This window comes from Ranitomeya variabilis, chromosome 3 (genome assembly GCF_051348905.1).
Source record: "Ranitomeya variabilis isolate aRanVar5 chromosome 3, aRanVar5.hap1, whole genome shotgun sequence".
Lineage (NCBI taxonomy): Eukaryota > Metazoa > Chordata > Amphibia > Anura > Dendrobatidae > Ranitomeya > Ranitomeya variabilis.
Window position 1 is genome coordinate 527,287,300 of NC_135234.1, and position 21,849 is coordinate 527,309,148.

Genomic DNA, 21,849 nt, shown 5'->3' on the forward strand with positions numbered 1-21,849 from the left:
AACCAAGTTTCCTTGATGCATTGAAACTAAACTTTTTAAATTAAAAAAAGGCACCAGTAGGAGACCAAGCAGTTTTTAAAAATGTCAAACCACAGTAATTTCACACAAAGCAAGTTAAACTGTATGAAAGACAATAGTCATTTTTTTAAACAAAAAATGTTGTGAGCTGTAGCAGGCCAATCAGTTTTTAAACCACCGTAAAATTGCACAAAGCACATTAATCTGTAAATCTGTATGGATGAGAATGGTCATTTTTTTGTTTTTAAATTTTGTGAACTGAAGCAGGCCAACCAATTTTTAAAAATTTCAAGCTACCATGATTTTAAACAAAGCACGTTAAAATGTATGGATGACAATAATCAATTTTAGAAACCAAAACAATTTGTGAACTGTAGAATGTCAAGTGTTTTAAAAAATTTAAACCACCATAATGTTACATAAAGCACATTAAACTGGATGAGAATATTCAATTAAAAAAAAAAATTGTGAACTGTAGCAGGCCAAGCAATTTTTAAAAATTTCAAACCACCATCATTTTACAAAAAGCACGTTAAACTGTATGGATGACAATACAGTAAATTTTTTCACACAAAAAAAGTGTTAACCTGCAGCAGCTATAATTTTAGCAATGGACTGCAAAGCACTAAGCCCTGCCTAGAGGTCGTATTCAGCCACTCTCCAGCTGTCCCTAGGCTAAATGCAAAATGCATTGCATAGAAACAGCAAAGCACAAGATTAGCCCTAAAAGGACTTTTAACATGATGTTTCAGCAAAGTATCACCACTAGAGGAATCAAATTCCTAAAACTGTGCAAACAGGCCTGGACAACTACTCTCTCCTTCGAATAAGAACAGTCCCTGAGCTGTGCAATGGTGTTAGTGTGCCAAGTGTAGCGGACTAAGTCCTTTTATAACTAGAGAATTTGTTTGGGTCCTTGCTTATTCAGCAAGCTATAATGCTTACGGAATAAGCTACAGTGGGAACCCGGATACCTGGATCTCTCTGGCTGATCAGCTGTCCGGCTCCGCAGCTGCATGTGTCGAAGCTGTGTGACAGTCACAACACATGCATGGAGAGCCCAACACACAGACTCTCCATATATGTGTTGTAACTGTCACACAGCCGTGACACATGTACCTGCGGAGCTGGGCAGCTGATCAGCCGGAGCGCTCCATGTATCCGGGTTCCCACTGTAGCTTATTCGGTAAGTGCTATAGATTGCCGAACAAACAGGGACCCGAACAAATTCACTCATCTCTATTTATAACCTCTGATGAGGTAATGCGCCCAGCCAATCACAGTATTGTCACTACCAAGATGGCTACGGCATTACAGTGACTGGCAGGCAATCCTTGCATGTTTGGCACCAGCAATACAGCCAATGCTCGAGTGCTGAGCATATCTGAACACTCAGATACTCGAATGATATCAGAGTATCACCAAACACGTTTGCTCATCACTAATAAGCACAAAACACACAAATCAAACAAGACACATAAATTGAAATGTCATGACTGGACCAAAAAATGGCTAGCCAAGTAGTGGATACTTCGATACATGTGATGAAGCATTGTCCTGCATAAAAATCATGATTTTCTTGAAAGATGCAGACTTTTGTCTGCTTTAAGAAAGTGTCTTCTAAATTCAAGCAGTAGGTTTGGGAGTGGATTTTGAGTCTATAGTCAACCTGAAAAAGTCAAACTAGCTCATTTTTAATATCAGCCCACAACTATAACCCACCACCACTGGTGCTGGCATATGAGTCCAGTCTGCGACTCTTGATGCAGCCATGGGTCCACTCATCTGGTTCTGCAAGAGTCATTCTCATCTCATCAGCTCATAAAAGCTTTGAAAAATCTGTTTTCATGTATTTTTTGGCCCAGTCTTGACGTTTCAACTGCAACTTCTGTGTCTTGTTAAGTGGTGGTCGTGTTTCAGCCTTCCTTACCTTGGCCATGTCTCTCAGCACTGAACACTTTGTACTTCTGGCCACTCCAGGGAGGTTGCAGTTATGGAATATGACAGCACTGGGGGATAATGGTTCCTGATTACTTCGCATTTAATTTTTCTCAAATCTTTGGGAGTTAATGTGCAACTTTTTTTCACAACCGTTTTTTGCAACCCTGATGACTGTTTGCAACAACAATGTTGATGGTTCCATTATAACATCTCAATATTAAAGCAATTTCAAAAGTGCTGCATCCCTCTGTAAGACTAACAATTTGTGACTTTTCAAAGTCAAAATCTCTTTTTTGGCTCACTTTACCTGACGAAAATAAGCTGCCTCAAAATAATAAGCTGCCTAATAATTCTGCACATCTGATCTGCTTCATCCAATAAGCATTCAAGTTTATATACAGTAGCTTGGAGTTAGAAAATCTGCATAAGGGCTCGCTCACACAAGTATATAAAATGACTATCCCATGTTTTATCAGATAGCACTTGGCCCAATGTTATACTATGGGGCAATGCAGACCTATGATTTTTTTCTCATGAGAAAAAAATTGCAACATGCTGTGAGTGGCTCCGGAATTCAGATCATGTGCATCCATACAAGTCTATGGGTGCGTGTGAACCATTGGCTTGCACTCGGATGTTATCCCAGTTAAGTCCAACATTTGTGGACTCAGACAATAGAGAAGATAGAGAAATTAAGTTCTCCGTCTTCTCCACACCTGTGCTCATGCGAGAAAATCGGATCACACTAAGATGACTCTCTGCTCAAACTCTGACACAATTTGCGTCAAGTGCCATTAGCATAATTGAGCCAATTCTCTCACAAGAAAACACAGCAGTCTTCTAATGTTCTAGTTCCCCAAATCTCACCCTACATAACATTTTTACATGAGCTGGGTAGGACAGTTTCATCAATTTTTGCATTCAATCAACTAAATGCCATGTCATAGACGAACAGAATTATGGTTTACTCAACCGGAGCACAATAAATGAATACCTTTTCCATCCGATGCCTGTCTTCGGAGTCGTTCATTTTGGAGTAAACTGCTTTCTTTCTGAATATCTGATTTTTCCATCTGTAAAAAGCAAAGCGTTTACCAGGGTATATATTTTAATTGCAACAATGGTTATTATCGTTGATGACAATAGTGTTGGCTTAATATAAAAGCTCTGTTGACATTACCATTTAGAGTTTACCATATGTACAGATATAATCTACAATAAACAGTTGAACAACTTTGTACAATATATGCATTATGCATATGCACTGCTCTATCATGTGTTAACAAGAAAATCCTTTTACTTGTAAATTGTAAGTGAAGTGTCACCTGTTAACATCTTCTGGTCTAAGTGTGCCTCACTAGTGGGTTACCATAGTTTTGGTTATTGTTCTATACTTTTTTACAGTATTGGGTGCTTCTTAATTATTCTATACTAAATATATTTTGCAAGTATTTTATTTTTTACATGGACAAGGAAATGCATGGAAGAAAAGAATGAATGGTTGCTGTCGGCACCCTTAATGGCTCATTGTTTTCTCAACACTCTTTACAGAAATCAGTTATTACATAGGTTTGCCAGTGGTCTCTTGGCCTCTTTAAAATGGCTACCATTGACAGGCTTAATGCAAGGAGACATCACCCTTTATTCCCTATACAGGGATCTGGACTTACACAGGTGCTAGGTTGGAGCCATGAATTAAACTCCTGGTACTAGCGCAGACTGGCATAGTGAGATAGATGAATAAGAACTGGAAGGGCAGTAATGGTACAAAATTGAAAGGCAAAATAATGGTCAGACAACAGGCTGTGGTCAGGTAACACAGGTCAAGGGCACTGCAGTATCTAGAAATTACTGGAGAATATGCAAAAAAGATGTACATGCAGTGACCAGTCGAAAGAGCCAAAATCTTTCTGTAGTACTCAGTAAAGAAGCTAAGAAGTTTCCTTTTAATAATACTGAGTGACTATTTTGTAGGTTGTGTAGATAAAAGTGTGTGTCCTGGAGAAAAGCCAGAGAGGATCGGCTGCATGTCAGTGACCAGTGGTCACATTATGCCACCTCAGCAGCATCGGAAAGCTTTAGAAGCAGGAAACAGACTGTGACAGCTCTCATGAGATAAACTGAAGGTAATCAGCTGCAGTCGCAGAAATTGAGATGACTTCACCACAGGAAAAGCGCCCGATGCCTTGTTATACCCAGCCCCCGGGACAGTCCCTTACATGTCCTCCCTTGGAAACTATCCTCTGGACCACATATCTCTTTTGCGAAGCACACCAGGCAGTTACTACATCTTTTTTCCCTATACTACAAGATCTAGCGATGTTTAAAATCGATGTTTAAAAGCCAGGCTGGGTCGAAATGTAGCCTTTACCGCTCTACTATCTACTATCTTCAAACACTGTGGTGTACAACTACGCTTTTGTACACTAAAAACTCTTCTTGCACAATTTTTGCAAGTATGGCTGACTACGTTCAGCTTGTCTACTTGAATTTATCCAGCTCAGCCAGCACCCCCACCAGAAGCTGAGTGCACATCCTTACCATTGTCTAGCTCTTATGAGATGGCAGCCAGGCAGTGCAGCAAGGTATAGGATGAGACTGTATACAAGAAAGCAGGAATCCAGCACCAGGGCTTTACCCATAAAGAAACATGCACAAGCTACAGTGCAAGACACAAGGACAGCACCTTCAGAGGCCATAGCTGCAAGGACCGGAGCCCTGGGGTCCATCATCTGTGGCTGTAAATATTCAGACTCAAAGTTATTGCCATTGTGGGCTTGTTGCCCCTGTTCAGAATCCATTCCTTAAAGGGAACCTGTCAGCAAGATTGTGCTGAGTAACCTACAGATAGTGTTAGGTTGGCGCCATTATATTAATTAACCCCTTAACGTCTAATGATGGACACAGTCCATCATTAGGCGCCTCCCCCTGTTTTGTGTGGGCTGCGGAGGTGAGCCCGTACCTTTTCCGGCACATGACAGCTAATCTGATCAGCTGACATGTGCCCAGAACAGCCGTGGGTGGAATCACGATGCACCCACGGCTGTTAACATGTTAAATGCCGCTGTCAAACGTTGACAGTGGCATTTAACATGAACTAGCAGGAAGAGCATCTTTACCTCCTCCCATCAGTGCCCATGTTTAATGACCGCGGGTGATCGATGGGTTGACATGACAACCCAGGGTCTGCAGGAGACCCATGAGGTTGTCATTGCTGGATTGCTGTGAGTGCCACCTGGCAGTCAGCGCTCATAGCAAGTGAGCATATTTGCTACATAGAGCAGGGCTGCAGCCCTGCTCTATGTAGCAGAGCTGATCGGAAAAGTGCAGCTTCTAGTCTCCCATGGAGATTACTGAAGCAAGTTAAAAGTAAAAAAAAATGTTTTTGAAAGAAATGTAAAAAATACAAAAGTTCAAATCTTCCCCCTTTCACCCCATTCAAAATAAAACAATTTAAAAAATCAAATATACATATATTTGGTATCACCACATTCAGAATCACCCGATCTATCAATGCATAAAAATAATTAATTCAATCGGTAAACGGCGTAGCGAAAAAAAAATCTAAACGGCAAAATTAAATTTTTTTTGGTTGCTGCAACATTGCAATAAAATGCAATAAACGGGCGAACAAAAGAACATATCTTCACCAAAATGTTATCAATAAAAACGTCAGCCCTCACCCAAATCCAATGGAGATGCTACGGGTCTCGGAAAATGGCAACTTTTTTTTTTCTACGAACTTTGGAATTTTTTTTCACCGCTTAGATAAAAAATAACCTAGACATGTTTGGTGCCATTTAACTCGCAATGACCTGGAGAATCATAATGGCAGGTCAGTTTTAGCATTTAGTGAACCTACTGAAAAAGCCAAATAAAAAACAAGTGTGGGATTGCACTTTTTTGCAATATCACAGTACTTGGAATTGTTTTCCCGTTTTCTATTACCCGACATAGTAAAACCAACGGTGTTGTTCAAAAGTACAACTCGTCCCACAAAAAACAAGCCTCAAATGGCCATTTTTACAAAAAAAAAAAAAGTTATGGCTCTGGGAAGAAGGGGAGCAAAAAATTAAAATGCAAAACCAAAAATACCCCTGGTCGTTAAGGGGTTAATATGATCCCTGGGTTGATTAAATTCATCTTGTGCTTGTAGCTTAATCCATACTTGTAGTTTTGGGCCTGTGGTGGGGTCTTTATGTGTATCTTTGCTTATAAATTCATCTGTATGGCTTATAACAGGTCACTGATCCCTCAGTGACCTGTCCCCTATTTAACATACTGTATATCTCATTGTTTGGGGAAAAAATTACATTTATCATGCAAATTGCCTCTTCAGAGAAAAAGAGGACTTGAACTCTATAACGCCACCTGTTGGAAGTAGCGATCCTACAAGTCACAATCAACCCTTTAACGAGTCGTGCAATATGACTTAGGATAAAAGCCAAATCAGTATCTCAATTCGCATACACAGTTTCAGGCTGTTGGCCCTCGTCAGTGCGAAGCATGAGAACTGATTTGGCTAAGTGAGAGGCTCTGGACTGGGGTCTAAGGGGTAACGTTTCTCCTTGTGGAGAGTGACATACCAGTTCTGGCTTGTCAAGGTAAGGAGGCTTATTCGCCATGCAATGTTCCTCTGGGATATTAAATATGCAAATTCCCTCTTCATGCAGGCGCCTGTGCTGTAGCATGATCGGATCTATAATATTTCATTTTATTTAGTGATATAAATTTGTTGACAAAAAAAGAAGAATTTCTTCTTCAAAATGGTGCAAGCACCACCGCCGGTGCCATTTTGCTAGGGGAAAAATAAATTTGTCTCCACCAAGATGCTGCTGGCCGTGCCTGCGCAGTAGCTTCTACCTGATTAATGATACCGCGCAGGTGCCGCCGGCATCAGGCCCCATCTCTTCTGCTTCGGGCCCCAGCGGCAGGATTCAGTTACTCCACTGCCGTGCGTGGCCGCACAGCAATAGTTAAAGCCGCCAGCCAATCGGATGCTGGCAGCTGACGGCAGCACGCACTCCGCCAGCGTATGACATCATTGTCATTCGCTGGTGAGTGCGTACTTGAAACGCCTAGAGGGATCATCGCCGCAGGAGTGCAGCCAGGTAAGGAGAAAGGTTTTTTTTTTTTTTTTATTGAAAGCGGCAAGCCACAATATGTTTCACCGGCAGGATATAGATATATGGATCATGTGTCTCCATCCTGCCCAGGGTAGAATGGAGACATGGGGCAGAATGGAGACAAGGGGCAGAATGGAGACAGGGGGCAGGATGGGAGACACAGGTGGCAGGATGGGAGACACGGGGCAGGATGGAGTCACGGGGCAGGATGGAGACACGGGGGCAGGATGGGAGACACGGGGCAGGATGGAAACAGGTGGCAGGATGGAAACTGGGGGCAGGATGGAGACACAGGGGTAGGATGGAGATACGGGGCAGGATGGGAGACACAGGGGGCAGGATGGGAGACACAGGGGGCAGGATGGGAGACACAGGGGGCAGGATGGGAGATATGGAGGCAGTATGGGAGATACGGAGGCAGGATGGGAGACATAGGGGCAGGATGGGAGACACAGGGCAAAATGGATACATGGGGGCAGGATGGGAGACATAGGTGGCAGGATGGGAGACACAGGTGGCAGGATGGGAGATACAGGGGGCAGGATGAAGACATGGGGCAGGATGGAGACATGGGGCAGGATGGGAGACACAGGGGGCAGGATGGGAGACACAGGGACAGGATGGGAGAAACAAGGGGCATGATGGAGACATGGGGCAGCACAGGGGGCAGGATGGAAATGGGGGGCAGAATGGGAGACATGGGGCAGGATGGGAGACACGGGGGCAGGATGGAGACTTCTGGCAGGATGGAGACACAGGGACAGGATGGAGACATGGGGGCATGATATGAGACACGGGGGCAGAATGGAAATGGGGCAGGATGGGAGACACGGAGGCAGGATGGGAGAAAAGGATGGAAACAGGGGGCAGGATGGAAAAAGGGGGCAGGATGGAAAAAGGGGGCAGGATGGAAAAAGGGGGCAGGATGGAAATGGGGCAGGATGGAGACACGGAGGCAGGATGAAGACATGGGGGCAGGATGGGAGACACGGGGGGCAGGATGGAGACACGTGGTCAGGATGGAGACACGGAGGCAGGATGGAAGACAAGGGGCAGAATGGAGACAAGGGGCAGAATGGAGACATGGGGGCAGGAAGGGAGACGTGGGGCAGGAAGGGAGACATGGGGGCAGGATGGAGACACAGAGGCAGGATGGAGACATGACGGCAGGATGGGAGACACAGGGGGCAGAATGGAAACTGGGGGCAGGTTGGAGACACAAGGGTAGGATGGAGACATGGGGGCAGGATGGGAGACACAGGGGGCAGGATGGGAGACACAGGGGGCAGGATGGGAGACACAGGGGCAGGATGGGAGACACAGGGCTGGATGGAGACAAGGAGGCAGGATGGAGACACGGTGGCAGGATGGAGACACGGGGGCAGGATGGAGACATGGGGGCAGGATGGAGACACAGAGGCAGGATGGGAGACATGTGGTCAGGATGGAGACACAAAGGCAGAATGGGAGACAAGGGGAAGAATGGAGACACGGGGTCGGGATGGGAGACATGGGGGCAGGATGGAGGCATGGTGCAGTATGGAGACAGAACATGGGGCAGGATAGAGACAGTGTTGCAGAATCATGGGGCAGGATGGAGACAGATGAGGGAGGATCATGGGGCAGGATGGAGAGAGATGAGGGAGGATCATGGGGTAGGATGGAGACACATGGTGCAGGATCATGGGGCAGGATGGAGACACATGGTGCAGGATCATGGGGCAGGATGGATATGATGGGGAAGGATCATGGGGCAGATGGGGCAGTATGATGGGACAGATGGGGCAGGATCATGGGACATATGTGGCAGGATCATGGGACATATGTGGCAGGATCATGGGACAGATTGGGCAGGATCATGAAACATGATGGGGAGATCATATGGGCAGGATAGGACATCAAATGGGGGCAGAATGGATACTCATGAGGGCAGGATGGGAGAACATATGGGCCCAAGATGGGAGAACATATGGCTGGACCCAGGAATGAGAAACACTGGGGCCAGGAAGAAGGATATTATTACCATAGGGGCTAATTAAGGGATATTATTACTGCAGTGATGTATTTATTTTATTTTTTGAGGATACTGTTTTAAAAGGGGGAGGCGGTCCTGTTACTGTGCAGAGTGACACTGTCGCCTTTTTTTCTTCGTCTGGTGTAGTTTAGAATTTGGGTAAAAAAATGAGTAATGTGCTCTGCAAGCAGTGCTCTAGATAATTGTGTTATTTCTGCAGAGACAAGCCCTGGCTGGATGAAGATGAAAAGCGAAGATGAAGGACTTCACCTAGAGACGTCACTGGTGAGTCAGTGTGTTATCTGTACACTGTGTGAGATAACCTACCTGAGTGGGTTGGGGAAACTCGCTTGGCAACGGGAATTAAAGCACTCAGGCATGATTTCTCCACATAAACAGTCTTTCCGGTTTATTAAGCCTCATAAACCATGTCACAAACAGTTCATTATACATGTCAATGGAACATATTAACCACCGACAGTCTGTTCCAATGGCAGACACTTCTCTGCCAGTAAACCCCCTTTATCTGGAGTTACCTTACAGGAGCTCCAGCTCCACATGCTGACTCCTGTCAGTTCAGGTTCCCAGGGCAAAGCTGCCTCACTGGCGTCACCTACCTTGTGACCAGGGCACCTCAGATAGTCCAGACCTGTAGTAGGAACTGTAGCTTCCCAACCACAGTAGCCATCCCAGGCTTTGCAGATACGGCCTCACCGTGCGCTTTTCAGGAAGTCCAGTCACAGGCACTTCCAACACACAGGCCTTCAGTCCATGGTCTCACCAGGTGTTTCCAGGAATCCAGTCCATCCCAGGACATTCCAACACACTGACCATTCAGTCCATAGCCTCAGCAGGTGCTTCCAGGAATCCAATCCATCCCAGGACATTCCAGCACACAGGCTATACAGGAACTCACACTCTGACCCATGTGACCCACACCCTGGTCACATTACATAGTTGTAGCTACTCCCATAGGTGGGAGGGGTGTGGCTAGTTCAACCCGCACAGCTCTTCAAACTAGCCCTATAAGCCCCCTTATAAGTAAACACAACAAACACATATGGAACTATAAGTCCCAGCATAACCATATCATTTGGGCTTACAGTGCAGAGCACATGTGCGACACATACCGGCCAATTACAATAATGCCAGTCCCTAATTCACCATCATAATTATGCCTCCAAGCACATCCTGAAGCACACACACAGCGCCCCCTGGCTGTAGCATGGGTCACTGCACCACAACTGGCACTATACACTGTATACTATGTACATTGGTCCTGTGTACAATGCACCAGTGATCACTGTATTACCTTTATACTATAAACTATATACAGATCTCCTGTATATAATGTCACCGGTGATCACTGTATTACCTGTACACAGACACTGTATACTAAGTACAGATCTCCTGTGTATAATGGCACTTATGGTGATATTAGTATTGTTTTTTTATTACTCATCATCGGTATTGTAGTATTCAGTCACTATGTGTTGGTAATATGTTGTCCAGCCATGGTTTGGTGGTATTTGTTCCTTGTATGTGCTATTATTTTGTCACTATGTGGTGGTAATATATGGTCTAGTCATAGTGTGGTGGTATATGTTCCTTGTATGTGGTATTATTGGTCACGATGTGGTGGTAATATGTGGTCTGGACATGGTGTGGTGGTATTTGTTCCTTGTATGTAGTATTATAGGTCACTATGTGGTGGTAATATGATGTCTGGTCATGGTGCAGTTGTATTTGTCCCTTGTATGTGATATTATTCGGTCACTGTGGTGGTAATATGTGGTCTGGACATGGTGTGGTGATTTTTATTCCTTGTATGTGGTGTATGTGGTATTATATTTCACTATGTGGTAGTAATATGGTGTCTGGTCATGGTGTGCTGGTACTTGTTCCTTGTATGTGGTATTATAGGTCACTATGCGGTGGTTATATGTTGTCTGGCCATGGTGCAGTGGTATTTGTCCCCTGTATGTGATATTATTGGTCATTTTAAAAATTGAAAAATAAATAAAAATATATCTAAATTATATTGGATATTTTAACAAATGTTTAATAGGTTACAGTAGAGTAGGGCCCGGCCAAAAGAGTCTACCTTGTTAAGGTGGTGGCTTAAAAAGTCTTTTGGCCTAAAGTAAAGCTGCTGGCTATATGTGTGATCTGGTGATGGGAACTGTTAATATGTGATTGGTGAGAAGTGGAGTTTTTCCAAGAGAGAGCGGTGGGACTGTGGACAGTTCGAGGGGTGGAGCCTGGATGGAGTATCAAGGGGGCCCTCAAAATTTTGCCAGTATGGGGCTCCAAAATTCCTAGTGGCATCCCTGGCAACCAGCATCATCTTGGTAGAGTGAAAAAAATATTTCCTCTAGCAAAATGGCTCCAGCGGTGGCGCCTGCGCAATAGCATCTATCGAGCTCCGAATCATACTACTGCGCACATATCATTTTGAGGAATAAACCTTTTTTTGGCAACAAATTTATATCACTAAATAAAATGAATAAAAGGATATTATAGAACCGATAATACTACAGTGCAGGCGCCGCCGTCGGGACCTGCATGATGAAAGTAATTTTTTTTTTTCAAAACAATAAGATATACAGTATGTAAAATAGAGGGCAGGTCACTGAGAGATCAGCGACCTGTCATACACACGTGGTCAAAATTGTTGGTACCCCTTGTTTAATGACAGAAAAACCCACAGTGGTCACAGAAATAACTTAAATCTGGCAAAAGTAATAATAATTAAAAATATATGAAAATCAACAAATGAAAGTCAGACATTGCTTTTCAACCATGCTTTCACAGATTTAAAAAAAAAAATAAAACTCATGAAATAGGCCTGGACAGAAGTGATGGTACCCTTAACTTAATATTTTGTTGCACAAACTTTTGAAGCAATCACTGCAATGATACAATTCCTGTAAGTGTCAATGAGACTTCTGCACTTCTCAACAGGTATGTTGGCCCACTCCTCAAGAGCAAACTGCTCCAGTGGTCTCGTGTTTGAAGGTTGACTTTTCCAGACAGCATGTTTCAGCTCTTTCCAAAGATGCTCAATAGGATTTAGGTCAGGGCTAGTAGAAGGCCACTTCAGAACAGTCCAATGTTTTCCTTTTAGCCATTCTTGGTTGTTTTCAGCTGTGTGTTTTGGGTCATTATCCTGTTGGAAGACCCATGACCTGAGACTGAGACCAAGCTTTCTGACACATTTCTCTCTAGAATCCCTTGATAGTCTTGAGATTTCATTGTACCCTACACAGATTCTAGACACACTGTGCCAGATGTAGCAAAGCAGCCCCAGAACATAACAGAGCCTCCTCCATGTTTCACAGTAGGGACAATGTTCTTTTCTTGATATGCTTCATTTCTCTGTCTGTGAACATGGAGCTGATGTGCCATGCCAAAAAGTTCAATTTTTGTCACATCTGTCCATAGGACATTCTTTCAGAAGCTTTGTGGCTTGTCAACATGTAGTTTGGCAAATTCTTTCTGTTTTTTTAAGATTTTTTTCAACAATGGTGTCCTCCTTGGTCATCTCCACTTTATAAACTGTGTAGGAGGTGTGGGTTAAATCCGCGCTGCCTTAACCCCTTCATGACCCAGCCTATTTTGACCTTAATGTCCTGGCCATTTTTTGCAATTCTGACAAGTGTCCCTTTATGAGGTAATAACTCAGGAACCCTTCAACAGATCATAGCGATTCTGAGATTGTTTTTTCATGACATATTGGGTTTCATGTTAGTGGTAAATTTAGGTTGATAAGTTTTGCGTTTATTTGAGAAAAAAATGAAAATTTTGCGAAAATTTTGAAAATTTCACAATTTTCAAATTTTGAATTTTTATTCTGTTAAACCAGAGAGTTATGTGACACAAAATAGTTAATAAATAACATTACCCACATGTCTACTTTACATCATCACAATTTTGGAAACAACATTTTTTTTTGCTAGGAAGTTATAAGGGTTAAAATTTGACCAGCGATTTCTCATTTTTACAGCAAAGTTTACAAAACCATTGTTTTAGGGAACACCTCACATTTGAAGTCAGTTTGAGGGGTCTATATGGCTGAAAATACCCAAAAGTGACACCATTCTAAAAACTGCACCCCTCAAGGTGCCCAAAATCACATTCAAGAAGTTTGTTAACCCTTCAGGTGTTTTACAGCAGCAGAAGCAACATGGAAGGAAAAAATGAACATTTAACTTTTTAGTCACTAAAATGATCTTTTAGCAACAATTTTTTTATTTTACCAAGGGTAAAAGGAGAAACTGGACCCCGAAAGTTGTGGTCCAATTTGTTCTGAGTACGCCGATACCCCATATGTGGGGGGAACCACTGTTTGGGCACACGGCAAGGCTCGAAAGGGAAGGAGCGCCATTTGACTTTTTGAATGAAAAATTAGCTCCAATCGTTAGCAGACACCATGTCGCGTTTGGAGAGCCCCTGTGTGCCTAAACATTGGAGCTCCCCCACAAGTGACCCCATTTTGGAAACTAGACCTCCCAAGGAACTTATCTAGATGCATAGTGAGCACTTAAAACCCTCAGGTGCTTCACAAATTGATCCGTAAAACGAAAAAGTACTTTTTTTTCACAAAAAATGTTTTTTTAGCATCAATTTTTTCATTTTCACATGGGCAACAGGATAAAATGGATCCTAAAATTTGTTGGCCAATGTCTTCTGAGTACAACGATACCTCATATGTGGGGGTAAACCACTGTTTGGGCGCACGGCAGGGCTCAGAAGGGACGGAGCGCCATTTGACTTATTGAATGGAAAATTAGCTCCAATCATTAGCGGACACCATGTAGCGTTTGGAGAGCCCGTGTGTGCTGTTGTGAATTAGACTTTTTGGCTCCCTCTTGTGGTCACTAGTGATATGACTCTGGGATTGTCTTTCTTCAGTTTGGCACTCACCTGGGTCGTTAGTCCAGGGGTGTCGCTATATAAACTTCCTGGATCCTTAGTCCAGTGCCTGGCATCGTTGTAATCAGATCCTTCTGTTGCTCCTGTCTGCTGGTCCTGGTTTTTGCAAAATTAAGCTAAGTCTTGCTTCTTTGTTTTTTGGGTTATTTGCTTTGCTTCTATTTTTGTCCAGCTTGTACTAAATGTGAGTTCTGACCTTGCTGGAAGCTCTAGGGGGCTGGTGTTCTCCCCCCGGCCGTTAGTCGGTTCGGGGGTTCTTGAATATCCAGCGTGGATATTTTAATAGGGTTTTTTGCTGACCATATAAGTCATCTTACTATGTTCTGCTATTAGCTAGTGGGCCTCTCTTTGCTAAATACCTAGCTCATTCTTATGTTTGTCTTTTCCTCTTACCTCACCGTTATTATTTGTTGGGGGCTTGTATCCAACTTTTGGGGTCTTTTCTCTGGAGGCAAGAAAGGTCTTTCTTTTCCCTTCTAGGGTTAGTTAGTTCTCCGGCTGGCGCGAGACGTCTAGAACCAACGTAGGCACGTTCCCCGGCTACTGCTATTTGTGGTGCTAGGATTAGATATATGGTCAGCCCAGTTACCACTGCCCTATGAGCTGTTTTTTTGTGTTTGCAGACTTGGTATTTATTCCTGAGACCCTCTGCCATTGGGGTCATAACAGTATGCCAGGCCAACATTGAATGTTTAATGCATTGCAGAAGTGGGATAATAAGAAAGGAAATTCTGAGTTTTTTTTTTTTTCCTCTCTTCCTCCCCTTTACCTCTGAGTGGCTTGAGCTTGCTGCAGACATGAATGTCCAGACCTTGATTACAAGTGTGGACCAGCTTGCTGCTCGTGTGCAAAGCATACAAGATTTTGTTACCAGTAGTTCTATGTCTGAACCTAAAATACCTATTCCTGAACTGTTTTCTGGAGACCAATTTAAGTTTAGGAATTTCAGGGATAATTGTAAATTGTTTCTATCTCTGAGACCCCGTTCATCTGGAGACTCAGCTCAGCAAGTTAAAATTGTTATCTCTTTTTTACGGGGCGACCCTCAGGATTGGGCTTTCTCGCTAGCGCCAGGAGATCCGGCATTGGCAAATATTGATGCGTTTTTTCTGGCGCTCGGATTGCTTTACGAGGAACCCAATCTTGAGGTTCAGGCAGAAAAAGCCTTGCTGGCTATTTCTCAGGGCCAGGATGAAGCTGAAGTGTATTGCCAAAAATTTCGGAAATGGTCCGTGCTTACTCAGTGGAATGAGTGTGCTCTGGCCGCAAATTTCAGAAATGGCCTTTCTGAAGCCATTAAGAATGTGATGGTGGGTTTCTCCATTCCTACAAGTCTGAATGATTCCATGGCGCTGGCTATTCAAATTGACCGGCGTTTGCGGGAGCGCAAAACCGCTAATCCTCTGGTGGTGTTGTCTAAACAAGCACCTGATTTGATGCAATGTGATAGAATTCAGACCAGAAATGAGCGGAAAAATCATAGACGTCAGAATGGGTTGTGTTTTTACTGTGGAGATTCTACACATGTTATATCAGCATGCTCTAAACGCCTAACAAGGGTTGTTAGTCCTGTCGCCATTGGTAATTTGCAACCTAAATTTATTTTGTCTGTGACTTTAATTTGCTCATTGTCCTCTTACCCTGTTATGGCGTTTGTGGATTCAGGTGCTGCCCTGAGTCTTATGGATCTGTCATTTGCCAAGCGCTGTGGTTTTGTTCTTGAGCCGTTGGTTAATCCTATCCCTCTGAGGGGTATTGATGCTACGCCATTGGCGGAAAATAAACCGCAGTTTTGGACACAGGTAACCATGTGCATGACTCCTGAACATCGGGAGGTGATTCGTTTTCTTGTTCTGCATAAAATGCATGATTTGGTCGTTTTGGGTTTGCCATGGTTACAGACTCATAATCCAGTCTTGGATTGGAAGGCAATGTCTGTGTCAAGTTGGGGCTGTCAGGGTATTCATGGTGATTCCCCGCCGGTGTCTATTGCTTCCTCTACTCCTTCGGAAGTTCCTGAGTATTTGTCTGATTATCAGGATGTGTTCAGCGAGTCCAGGTCCAGTGCTCTGCCTCCTCATAGGGACTGTGACTGTGCCATAGATTTGATTCCAGGTAGCAAATTTCCTAAGGGAAGACTATTTAATCTGTCTGTACCTGAGCATACCGCAATGCGTTTGTATATCAAGGAATCTCTTGAGAAGGGGCATATCCGTCCTTCCTCTTCCCCTCTTGGTGCGGGATTCTTTTTTGTGGCCAAGAAGGACGGATCTTTGAGACCTTGTATTGACTATCGGCTTTTGAATAAAATCACTGTTAAATTTCAGTATCCTTTGCCTCTGTTGTCAGACTTGTTTGCCCGAATTAAAGGTGCCAAGTGGTTCACCAAGATAGATCTTCGTGGTGCGTACAACCTTGTGCGCATTAAGCGAGGAGATGAATGGAAAACCGCATTTAATACGCCCGAAGGTCATTTTGAGTACTTGGTGATGCCTTTTGGGCTCTCTAATGCTCCTTCAGTGTTTCAGTCCTTTATGCATGATATTTTCCGGAAGTATCTGGATAAATTTATGATCGTTTATCTGGATGATATTCTGTTGTTTTCTGATGACTGGGACTCGCATGTAGAGCAGGTCAGGATGGTGTTTCAGGTTTTGCATGAGAATGCTTTATTTGTTAAGGGCTCAAAGTGTCTCTTTGGAGTACAGAAGGTTCCCTTTTTGGGGTTTATTTTTTCCCCTTCTGCGGTGGAGATGGACCCAGTCAAGGTCCGAGCTATTCATGATTGGACTCAACCCACGTCAGTTAAGAGTCTTCAGAAGTTCCTGGGTTTTGCTAACTTCTACCGTCGTTTTATTGCTAATTTTTCTAGCATTGTTAAACCTTTGACGGATATGACCAAGAAAGGTTCTGATGTTGCTAACTGGGCTCCTGCAGCCGTGGAGGCTTTCCAGGAGTTGAAGCGCCGGTTTACTTCGGAGCCTGTTTTGTGCCAGCCTGATGTCTCACTTCCCTTTCAGGTTGAAGTGGATGCTTCTGAGATTGGGGCAGGGGCCGTTTTGTCGCAGAGAGGCCCTGGTTGCTCGGTGATGAGACCTTGTGCCTTTTTCTCGAGGAAGTTTTCGCCTGCTGAGCGGAATTATGATGTTGGCAATCGGGAGTTGTTGGCCATGAAGTGGGCATTTGAGGAGTGGCGTCATTGGCTCGAGGGTGCTAAGCATCGTGTGGTGGTCTTGACTGATCACAAAAATTTGATGTATCTTGAGTCTGCTAAACGCCTGAATCCTAGACAGACCCGCTGGTCATTGTTTTTCTCCCGTTTTGACTTTGTGGTCTCGTATTTACCAGGTTCAAAGAATGTGAAGGCTGATGCTCTTTCAAGGAGCTTTGTGCCTGACTCTCCGGGAGTCGCAGAACCGGTTGGTATTCTTAAAGAGGGAGTAATCTTGTCAGCCATTTCTCCGGATTTGCGACGTGTGTTGCAGAGATTTCAGGCTGGTAGACCTGACTCTTGTCCACCTGACAGACTGTTTGTTCCTGATAAGTGGACCAGCAGAGTCATTTCCGAGGTTCATTCCTCGGTGTTGGCAGGGCATCCGGGAATTTTTGGCACCAGAGATCTGGTGGCTAGGTCCTTTTGGTGGCCTTCCTTGTCACGGGATGTGCGGTCGTTTGTGCAGTCCTGTGGGACTTGTGCTCGAGCTAAGCCTTGCTGTTCTCGTGCCAGCGGGTTGCTCTTGCCCTTGCCTGTCCCGAAGAGGCCTTGGACACACATTTCCATGGATTTCATTTCAGATCTCCCGGTGTCTCAGGGCATGTCTGTCATCTGGGTGGTATGTGATCGCTTTTCTAAGATGGTTCATTTGGTGCCATTGCCTAAGCTGCCTTCCTCTTCCGATCTGGTTCCTGTGTTCTTTCAGAATGTGGTTCGTTTACACGGCATTCCTGAGAATATTGTGTCTGACAGAGGATCCGAGTTTGTTTCCAGGTTCTGGCGATCCTTTTGTGCTAGGATGGGCATTGAGTTGTCGTTTTCGTCTGCCTTTCATCCTCAGACTAATGGACAAACGGAGCGAACTAATCAGACTCTGGAGGCTTATTTGAGGTGTTTTGTTTCTGCGGATCAGGATGATTGGGTGACCTTCTTGCCGTTGGCTGAGTTTGCCCTTAATAATCGGGCTAGTTCCGCTACATTGGTTTCGCCATTTTTCTGCAACTCTGGTTTCCATCCTCGTTTTTCCTCGGGACATGTGGAGCCTTCTGACTGTCCTGGGGTAGATTCTGTGGTGGATAGGTTGCAGCAGATCTGGAATCATGTGGTGGACAACTTAAAGTTGTCACAAGAGAAGGCTCAGCGTTTTGCCAACCGCCGCCGCGGTGTGGGTCCCCGACTTCGTGTTGGGGATTTGGTATGGCTGTCTTCTCGATTTGTTCCTATGAAGGTCTCCTCTCCTAAATTTAAGCCTCGCTTCATCGGTCCTTACAAGATATTGGAAATCCTTAATCCTGTGACCTTTCGCTTGGATCTTCCGCTGTCGTTTGCCATTCACAACGTGTTCCATAGGTCTTTGTTGCGGCGGTACGTTGTACCTGTGGTTCCTTCTGTTGAGCCTCCTGCTCCTGTGTTGGTTGAGGGCGAGTTGGAGTACGTGGTGGAGAAAATCTTGGATTCTCGTCTCTCCAGGTGGAGGCTTCAGTATCTGGTCAAGTGGAAGGGCTATGGTCAGGAGGATAATTCCTGGGTGGTTGCCTCTGATGTGCATGCGGCCGATTTAGTTCGTGCCTTTCACGCTGCTCATCCTGATCGTCCTGGTGGTCTTGGTGAGGGTTCGGTGACCCCTCCTTAAGGGGGGGGTACTGTTGTGAATTAGACTTTTTGGCTCCCTCTTGTGGTCACTAGTGATATGACTCTGGGATTGTCTTTCTTCAGTTTGGCACTCACCTGGGTCGTTAGTCCAGGGGTGTCGCTATATAAACTTCCTGGATCCTTAGTCCAGTGCCTGGCATCGTTGTAATCAGATCCTTCTGTTGCTCCTGTCTGCTGGTCCTGGTTTTTGCAAAATTAAGCTAAGTCTTGCTTCTTTGTTTTTTGGGTTATTTGCTTTGCTTCTATTTTTGTCCAGCTTGTACTAAATGTGAGTTCTGACCTTGCTGGAAGCTCTAGGGGGCTGGTGTTCTCCCCCCGGCCGTTAGTCGGTTCGGGGGTTCTTGAATATCCAGCGTGGATATTTTAATAGGGTTTTTTGCTGACCATATAAGTCATCTTACTATGTTCTGCTATTAGCTAGTGGGCCTCTCTTTGCTAAATACCTAGCTCATTCTTATGTTTGTCTTTTCCTCTTACCTCACCGTTATTATTTGTTGGGGGCTTGTATCCAACTTTTGGGGTCTTTTCTCTGGAGGCAAGAAAGGTCTTTCTTTTCCCTTCTAGGGTTAGTTAGTTCTCCGGCTGGCGCGAGACGTCTAGAACCAACGTAGGCACGTTCCCCGGCTACTGCTATTTGTGGTGCTAGGATTAGATATATGGTCAGCCCAGTTACCACTGCCCTATGAGCTGGTTTTTTGTGTTTGCAGACTTGGTATTTATTCCTGAGACCCTCTGCCATTGGGGTCATAACAGTGTGCCTAAACATCGGAGCTCCACCACAAGTGACCCTATTTTGGAAACTAGACCCCCCAAGGAACTTATCTAGATGTGTGGTGAACACTTTCAACCCCCAAGTGCTTCACAGAAGTTTAAAACGCAGAGACGTGAAAATAAAAAATAATTTTTCTTTCCTCAAAAATGATTTTTTAGCCTACAATTTTTTATTTTCACAAGGGTAACAGGAGAAATTGGACCCCAAAAGTTGTTGTCCAGTTTGTCGTGAGTATGCTGATACCCCATATGTGGGGATAAACCACTATTTGGGCACACGTCGGGGCTCGGAAGGGAAGTAGTGACGTTTTGAAATGCAGACTTTGATGGAATTGTCTACGGTCATCATATTGCGTTTGCAGAGCCCCTGATGTGCCTAAACAGTAAAATAAACCCACAAGTGACCCCATTTTGGAAACTAGACCCCCCAAGGAACTTATCTAGATTTGTGGTGAGCACTTTGAACCCCAAAGTGCTTCACAGAAGTTTATAACGCTGAGCTGTGAAAATAAAAAATCATTTTTCTTTCCTCAAAAATGATTTTTTTAGCCTGCAATTTTTTATTTTCACAAGGGTGACAGGAGAAATTGGATGCCAAAAGTTGTTGCCCAGTTTGTCCTGAGTATGCTGGCACCCCATATGTGGGGGTTAACCACTGTTTGGGCACACTTTGGGGTTCAGAAGGGAGGGAGCACCAGTTGACTTTTTGAACGCAAGATTGGCTGGAATCAAGTGGCGCCATGTCGCATTTGGAGACCCCTGATGTGCCTAAACAGTTGAAACCCCTCAACTCTAACTCCAACACTAACCCCAACACATCCCTAACCCTAATCCCAACTCTAACCATGACCCTAATCACAACCCTAACCCCAACACACCCCTAACCCTAATCCCAACCCTAACCACAACCCTACCCCAACACACCCCTAATCCCAATCATAACCCTAACCACAAGCCTAACCCTAATCCCAACACACCCCTAACCCTAATCTTAACCCTAATTCCAACCCTAACCCTAATTCCAACCATAACTCTAAATCCAACCCTAAGGCTATGTGCCCACGTTGCGTTTTACCTGCGGATTTACCGTGGATTTCCAGTGTTTTTGTGCGGATTTCACCAGCGGATTCCTATACAGGAACAGGTGTAAAATGCTGCGGAATCTGCTCAAAGAATTGTCATGCTGCGGAAAATACCAAGCGGTATTTTCCGCACAATGGGCACAGCGGATTTGGTTTTCCATAGGTTTACATGGTACTGTAAACGTGATGGAAAACTGCTACGATCCGCAGCCAAATCCACACCATGTGCACATAGATTAATTCTAACCCTAACCCTAGTTTCAACCTTAACCCTAACCCTAGTTCTAACCCTAACCCTAGTTCTAACCCTAACCCTAGTTCTAACCCTAACCCTAGGGTGGAATTTCCTAGGGTTGAGCGACTTTTATTTTTATAGGATCGGGTCGGGTTTCACGAAACCCGACTTTCTCAAAAGTCGGGTTGAGTGAAATCGGCCGATCCTATAAAAAAGTCGGGGTCGGGGTCGGCCGAAACACGAAACCCAATGCAGTGCAATGGGATACTATGGTTCCCAGGGTCTGAAGGAGAGGAAACTCTCCTTCAGGCCCTGGGATCCATATTAATGTGTAAAATAAAGAATCAAAATAAAAAATATTGATATACTCACCCTCGGACGCGCCCTGGTACTAACCGGCAGGCTTCCTTCCTAAGAATGAGCGCGTGAATGACCTGCGGTGACGTCGCGGCTTGTGATTGGTCGCGAGCGGTCACATGGACAAGCCGCGACGTCATCTAAGGTCCTTCACGCGCTCATTCTTAGGAAGGAAGGCTGCCGGAAAGAAGCAGGGCGCGTCCGAGGGTGAGTATATTCCTATTAGGTATATACTCACCCTCGGACGCGCCCTGCTTCTTTCCGGCAGCCTTCCTTCCTAAGAATGAGCGCGTGAAGGACCTTAGATGACGTCGCGGCTTGTCCATGTGACCGCTCGCGACTAGTGTTGAGCGATACCGTCCGATACTTGAAAGTATCGGTATCGGAAAGTATCGGCCGATACCGGCAAAGTATCGGATCTAATCCGATACCGATACCCGATACCAATACAAGTCAATGGGACACCAAGTATCGGACGGTATCCTGTATGGTTCCCAGGGTCT

General features: G+C 44.6%; 1 protein-coding gene across 1 annotated transcript in view; it reads right to left on the minus strand.

Annotated features, from left to right (window-relative positions):
* Positions 1–21,849, minus strand: part of TNFSF13B (TNF superfamily member 13b) — a 173,657-nt gene that overhangs the window by 128,844 nt on the left and 22,964 nt on the right. The window contains 1 exon segment of the mRNA XM_077297025.1: positions 2,954–3,032. Within this exon segment, the coding sequence (XP_077153140.1) occupies positions 2,954–3,032 (79 nt within the window).